Source organism: Pelodiscus sinensis, chromosome 1, assembly GCF_049634645.1.
Source record: "Pelodiscus sinensis isolate JC-2024 chromosome 1, ASM4963464v1, whole genome shotgun sequence".
Classification (NCBI taxonomy): domain Eukaryota; kingdom Metazoa; phylum Chordata; order Testudines; family Trionychidae; genus Pelodiscus; species Pelodiscus sinensis.
In genome coordinates this window covers 1,930,491-1,937,861 of record NC_134711.1, presented here as the reverse complement: position 1 = coordinate 1,937,861, position 7,371 = coordinate 1,930,491, and the positions used below count along the sequence as shown (strand labels likewise).

The 7,371-nt window shown below is 59.7% G+C and overlaps 1 protein-coding gene across 1 annotated transcript; it reads left to right on the top strand.

The window, feature by feature from the left end:
- Window positions 1-5,423, top strand: LOC142827952 (interferon-induced protein with tetratricopeptide repeats 5-like). Its single transcript, XM_075924642.1, has 2 exons — window positions 1-291; window positions 2,602-5,423. Exons 1-2 carry the CDS (start codon window positions 266-268, stop codon window positions 3,998-4,000), a joined length of 1,425 nt encoding a protein of 474 aa, XP_075780757.1. The 5' UTR covers window positions 1-265; the 3' UTR covers window positions 4,001-5,423.
- Window positions 5,424-7,371: the final 1,948 nt, after the last annotated feature.

The window sequence follows — 7,371 nt, the reverse complement described above, 5'->3', positions numbered from 1 at the left end:
TTGCTGCAGCTGATAATCCAGGCAGGGTCAAAGCTGCAGATCAGCCGGGGAGCTAAAAGTGAAGTTTCAAAGTTTCTCTTTCCCTGGCTCACTCTCACTTTCGGCTGCGATTCATCCCACCAGCCCGCACATAAAGGGCAGCCTCCCTCTGGCGGGCACAGTCCAGTCTGGCCCAGACGCGAGGCAGGTCTCTCCCGGAGCCGGGCCCTTGGACACCTTGGGAGGAAAGGCAGAGCCGGGAGAGGAGCGTCCCTACCGGGCTAGGATGGGCACACGGCCGATCGCAATGAGGTAGGGGGCCGGGGCGCCGGGGGAGGAGGGTGCAGCGCGAGCAGGGACTAAATTCCGACTCGGGACGTTAGGTGGCGATTAATTTGCTAATCGAGCAGTCGAGGGCATTTCCCTAGTCCTGAAGGAAGGGCAGGGACAGCGCTGGCTTCCTGCTCGCGCGGAGTCTCAGCTCGGCTGCCGCGCCGCATCCTGGAAGGGACGGAGCAGCCGGTCCCCCGGGTCTCCGCACAAGCCCCCGTCCCCGCTGCCTCCTGCGTTATTAGGGACGGGGAGCTGGCGGCGAGAGCACGCCGGTTCGGACCCACCCACCGCGAATGCTGCAGGCCAGAGCGCCGCGGGGAAAGGCAAACCTTTGGAGGCTTCGCCGTATAGAAAGTGGCAGGCGCGTTACTCGGGAACCTCTCCCTTCCCGCCACGAGAACGCCTAGAAAACAAAGCCCTGGCGTCCGCCCTTCCTGGCTTTCAAAGCCTGTCCTGTCCCCAGACAGATGGGAAAACCCAGCGGCAGTCGCTGGTCTGGAACCCAAAGGCATTGTTGGGAGGCAGGCAACTCGCCCGGTCCTCTACCTGCTGCCTTAGCACAGCTGCCGCTCTCCCTTCCAGGCTCCCCCGCGCCCTGCCAGCCCAGCTGGGGCTGCCTGGAATGGATGCTCCTCTGCCCAGAGCAGTGGGGACTGCCCTTGGCTGCCAGCTGGGATGCTACTGGTGGGCAAGCGGGACTGAGCCAGCAGCTTTGCATGGAGGTTCCCTTGTCCCTAATGAAGAGCAGCAGGGGAAAGGCGTGGGAGGGGGCTCGCGGGACCGGCTGCTCCGTCCCTTTCAGAACGCAGAGCGGCAGCCCTGGAGGTGGGGCGGAGAGGTTGTCCTGAGACCCAGCAGGGGACCAGAGACTAAGCCAGTGTCCTTGCACGCCGGCTGCTCTCAGTCATCTGAAGAGTGCAGAGCGGTGGGGGAGGAGGGGAGATTGAGTACTAGCTCCTGCTTCTCGGGCAGTCGACTACCCGTCCAGCTCCTTAATTCCGACAGCTTCCGAGCCTGCAATCCGGTTTGCAATCTCGGGGGCGGAGGTGTGTGTGCCCAGTCTCAGGTATCGTTGCTTCCTGGTGACTCTCCAGGCTGGTGACTCATTGGGCGAAAGCGAGCACTTGGCCATCGGAGCTGACGCCTGTTTGCATTGTTCTTTGGCCAGCTCCCCTAGCTGTGACTTGCCGGGTAGCACCTCCCTCTCGCCGGCTCTGTGTCCCCTGCCCCCCACCATCCCTCAGTCTCCTCGGATGTGCCCTTCTTGGTGGTGGCACCAGCACTGAGCACTTCCATAGCACCTTCTGTCGGCCCCACGCTCCCATGGCCCCTCCTGTCCGCAGGGACCGAGCTCTCACTTGGGGGATTCACTGGGTAGCACCTCCCTCTCGCTGGGTCTGTGTTCGTCCGTCCGTCCCTCAGCCTCCTTGGACGTGGCCTTTTTGGTGGTGGCACCGGCACTGAGCACTTCCATAGCACCTTCTGTCGGCCCCACGCTCCTACGGCCCCTCCTGTCCGCAGGGACTGAGCTCTCCCTTGGGGGATTCACTGTCCTCTCCCGCAGGGGGCTGAGGCCTGGGGGCGCAATGCGATGGAATTAGGGGAGCTTCTCCAGAACAGAGCAGGTCACTTTCTGGACATCCCCACATATATGAGGTTAGATGGTTCGTGGTTGCCTCCCCGCCCCCGGATATGTCTGGGGGGGTTCATGGTACCAGGGAGCCTGGCTGGTGGAAAATAAGAATTTAGAACATTGAGAGCAGCGCCAGTGACCAGTGTGGCGCTTGCAAGAGGCAGGTGATAGGACAAGCGGGGGCAGGTACAGTGCGGGGAAAGGTGGTAACTGGCCGTGGCTGAAACTTCACGGAGCTTTGAAAGGGGAGGGGGCGTAGGCCTGCAGGGCAGCAGAGGTCACAGAACACTGAGCAAAGGGCTCAGGGCAGACAATGTGGGATACTGGCGGAAGCCAATTCTCTCCACAAAACCCACAGCGGAGGCCACACTGGCTCTCCATTGACAGTAAACGGCGGCAGCAGGGTGGGGGAGAGAAAAAAAAAGTCTCTTGTAGGGTGGAAGTTTTTGTTGTCAAAATTGGGCATTTCCTCGACAGCAGTCGAATCGCAGTGCAAACGTTCCCCCTGTTTTGTTGCCAAAGGCAGGTTTGGGTGACAACATTTGGTAGTGGAGACCAGGCCTAAGGGTTTGGCTGCACAGCAGGAGCTCAGTACCCACTGCCCCCCAAGTTAGCGTGCAGCCCTGATCGAGTTTTCTTTTCCCCTCTCTCTGCAGCTCCCTGCCGCTGAAGGAGAAGCTGCAGGCCCTCCAGTGCCACTTCACCTGGGACTTTGAAATCAGGGACAAGGTGGACGCCGCTCACATCCTCCATACGGTGGCTCTCAGAGTTGCCCACACTCCCTACCCGAACCAGGCTGTGTTCCTGGCCATGAAGGCTTATCTCTGCCACCTGCAAGGGCGATATGAGGACGCTCTGCAAAGCCTTAGGGAAGCTGAAGAGTTCCTGCATAGAGATCACCCAGGTAACGTCCCCCGCCAGGCCCTGGTCATTTACGGGAACTACGCCTGGATCTACTATCACCTGGCCCATTACGACGTGGTGGAGCGTTACCTGGACCAGGTGAGCCAGATCTGCCGCTCCCTGAACAGCCGCTCGCCATACGCAGCTCTGATCCCTGAGGTCCACGCACACAAAGGCTGGTCTCTCCTGGCGGCCGGCTTCCGCCACGGCCAAGAGGCCACGGAGTGTTTCCAAAGGGCATTGGCAGAAGACGAAGCCAATGGGGAATATCTTGCTGGGTCGGTAATCGCAGCCTATGCATTGTGGACCCACTTGTCTGATCCTGTGTCTTGGAAGGAAGCCAAAGAGAAGTTGGGAGACATTATCCAGAAACAGCCACATAACTATGAAGCGAAGGTGTATTTAGCCCGGTTCATTAAGAAGGGAGATAGAGGCCAAGCTGAAGCCCTCTTGGAAGACGTGCAGAATAGCCGAGACCCTGAAGTCCTGAGATATACAGCCAAGTTCTTTCAAGCAGAGTTCCCAGATAAAAGAATTCCTATTCTACAGAGGGCAATATCGCTGGACCCCACGTACCATCTCCTGTACTATGACCTTGGTGTCTGCTACAAACAACAACTGGCGGTGGCCAACATGGGGAGAAGAGAAGAAATCTTGGCAGCTGCTACAGAGGCCTTCAAGAAGGCTGTGCGGATAGATCCCGCCTTTGTGTTTGCAAAGCTGGCGCTAGCTGAAATGCTCGGAGAAAAGACACCTGGCTACCAAGAAGAGATTTACCTCAACCTCATGAGCGAGGTGTCCACCCTCAGCAAGAGGTGCCAGCAGGCCGTCTACCTTCACTGGGGGGACTTTCTCCTCTACACGCGGGAGTCCCTGCCCAAGGCAGCTGAGATGTACAAAGCTGGTTTCGCCATCCCAGACAAGTACCTGGAGAGACCACAGCTGAAAAGCAGGTTGCAAGAGGTGGCAGAAAAATTCCAGCAGAGCTCCCAGACCACTGAGGCGAAGGCCATTCGTGACTTCATTAACGCAAACGAACGCCCATGGGAGGAGAGGAAGTCCTCTGATTGCACCAGCAGAGCAGGAGGGTGGAGAAGTGGGGAAAATGGGGGATCCGCTCCCTTTCCGGGGCGCACCAAGACCTGCTTCTGAACCAGCCCTGGTGCCCCACCCCTGTACCAACGCCGTGCGTGTTGCACCGGATCCTGGGTCCCTGCCTCGTTCAGACCCTGGGCCCTTCCTGCTGCTGCCTCTCGTGATTCTCGTTAGCGATTTGTATTGGCAGCCCCTGACATGCCCCAGGATCCCACCCAGCCTGGCCCCAGAGAGCCTGCGGCGGAAGGACCCAGCAAATCGACAGGGCAGCACAAGGGGACATGACTGCTCAGCCCAACAGACCGTGGTCTCAGCCCACCAGTGGCTCAGCCACGGCCGAGAGGGCCGGAAGCGTTGTGGAGCTGCACGGCTGTTTCCACTCAGAGGGGACGGAGCCCCCCTCCGGGTCTCTAAGCCTCTGGCAAACCTCCCCACAAGCTCTGCTGCCTTCTCACTCCCCCGCGGGACCTCGGTGGGGAGTTTCCTCTACCCGTCGCTCCCGGAGCAGGCCCCCCGGCTGGCGTCTCAGACGTTAGCGTGGTGGAAATCAAGCGGCTCCCTTTGTTCTCCGCTGGCGTGCGAGAACCCAGCATTGCTCTCCATGGGGTGGCAGCTCAGGGTATCTGAGCACGGAGGGTCTTTCCCTAAAGGGCTGTAAGCTCCCGGGGAGGTGGGGAGAAAGGGGGTGCAGCGGTGCGGGTAAAGGCCTCTTACCTGGCAGAGTCACAAGCCCTGCTGGGGGTGCCCAGTTCCCAGAGCCCTCGAGTACAGGGAGCCCACCAGGTGCTAGGGAAGCCACTCTTCGGGGCCCCACAGCCCTGCAGTGATGGGACCAGCAGACAGCCTGGGCCAGCAGGGTGCCCGTGAGCGGGGGCTGGGCTGGGGCTGGGGTGTGCACCCCAGGGTGGTGCTGGGGGCCTGTTTTGGTAGGAAGACTCCAGACTAGGGCCCTGCTTTCAGCCCCAATCCTGTTCCGCTGCAAACGTGGGCAGCCAGCCGGTGCCTGCCCCAGGGCTGTCCGGGGGTGGGGTCCCTCCCAGCGGCTCTGTGGGGTTACTAACCCTCACCAGGCCAGGCCTCGGGCATCGGCATCGACAGACCAACACAAAGCAAAGCAGCTTTGCATCCTCTTTAGATCCACTGCCCCAGCCATGGCCCCCGGGTGCTGCCCGTTCCCTCCTCCGCCCCACACAACTAGGGCACAAACCAGGCTTTTAAAAAGTCCATTGTCCTTGCTCTGTCGCTCCCCTCCTTCCTTCCCGTCGGGCCGTGGGGCTCCAACTTTTTGGCCCGTGGCCCGCCTGGCTCAATGCAGAGCCAATCGGTTGCTAATGGCAACACGCCACTAATTACGTCCTTCTGACCCAGTTATTTTGCGATTGCGGCCGCTGGGGGGAACCGTTCATGTGAACCAGTTAGAAAGGACACGTTCATGTGATTAAACCGATTAAACGCTTTAATGCTGTCATGTGAGTTTGTCAAACGTCATTTTAAATAAACTGAAACATTCCGTCCAACACAAACGGTTTCGATATTGTCGTTATGCCAGCGGTGGGGAACCTCTTCCAGGTCGGGGGCCACGGACCCCAGAAAATTCAGTCGGGGACCATGCAAGTGAGAGCCACGGGGAGCAGCCAGCCGCTCCGTGGGTCCTGCTGGGCTGCTGGCTGGGAGCTGCCTAGGTAAGCGCCTCCTGGCTAGAGGCTGCATCTGGCATCCCACCCCCTCCTGCACTCCACTCCTCATTCCAGATCCCCACTCCCTGCTTCCCCAGGTCACCATTCAAACCCTCTGCACCCCCTGCTTCTCCCCCAGGTCACAACTCGCCCCCACACCCTGCCCCCTCTGCTCCATCCCTCCCCCAGGCCAGAATCCCCTCCTGCACCCAAACTCTTGCACCCAGGCTGCAGCAGGATGAGACACCGCCTGCCAGTAGAATAGAGAGAATGTATTGCTTCTGCGAGGTACAGCACGGCCCGGTTCTATGTGGGCATTGAAGTGAGGGGCAGGCAGCCTCAGACCCCTTGTGGGAGCGATCCACAGGCCCCTGAGCCCCCTGTACTCAGCTTAGTCTCTTCTCTTCATGTTTTCCCAGCCAAGACAGTCCCTTCTCCACACCACCCCCTCCCTTTGTCCAAAACCCTTCCCTGCCTCCTGAGAACGGGTTGGGCCAGGGTCCACCTGACATGAGGTCCCTCAGGCTGACCCCCCGCTGGACAGTGCTTACAGATGCAGGCCAGTAGGGGTCGTCCACAGGTCAAGCATAGCGCCCAGTGAATGCCAGAGTGTACAGCACGCCCACTACGTCACACCTGGCTGTCACGGGGTAAAAGGCAGGGGAGCACCCAAATCCGACATGCCCCGCAGAGAAGCCAGTTTCTAAACACTGGTGCCAATTTCCCTTGCCCTGTGGGTGGAGAAGGAACCACCCCTCGGATGTCTGTGGGCTGAGATCTGTGTGACACTGGTGCATGTGAAAGGGAAACCCGGCCCTGCATCCCCTCTGACAGCCAGTAGGTGGCGCTGCGCCCCCACATGCCCACGCTCCATCCCGGCTGTGAGGGCCCCAGGTGGATCAGAGCTGGAGCAGCTCTGGGCCCCGCACTGCACTGGGGGGTGTCTTGTGCCTCACAACTCACCAGGGGTCCCCGAAATCCAGGCGGCAGCTGGAGCTCATGGAGGAGGGAAATGCAGAGGGAGCCGCTGCCAACTGGGCTGGGAAAAGGGCCACAGATGGATCCTCGGGGGTGTTCTCCAGGCCACTTTGGGGGGATTGAAAAAGACTCCACCCACCCACCTACTCACCCACTTCGCAGGGCTCTAGCTAGTCCCTCTGTCTCCGCCCGCCCGTCCGTCCTCCTTCTTGTGATGTTTAGCTTGTGGTCTGAGAAAGGGAAAACCTGGCTGGGGCAGCCTGGCCTCTGGGGGGCTGACTCCTTCCCATCCCCCCACACGGCCTCTTTTCTGGCCCGCTTTTTAGACAGCCTGCCCCGGGCTACCCCTTGCTGGTGTGGCGCACCGGGGGCACGCCCTTCCCTTCACCTCTGCTCACCAGGGCGCTCGTTGGCAATCTTAGAATACTAGAATCCTAGACACTAGAACTGGAAGGGACCTCGAAAGGTCATCGAGTCCAGTTTCCTCATGGCAGGACCCAGCACCATCTGGCCCATCCCTGACAGGTGTCTGTCCAACCTGCTCTTAGATATCTTCAGTGATGGGGATTCCACAACCTCCCTGGGTAATTTATTCCAGTGTTTAACCACCCTGACAGGTAGGAAGCTTTTCCTAATCTCCAACCTAATCCTCCCTTGCTGCAGTTTAAGCCCATTGCTTCTTGTTCTATCATCAGAGGCCAAGGAGAACAATTTCCTACCTTCCTCCCCGTAACACCCTTTTAGATACCTCAAAATCGCCTCCAGAGCCCTGCT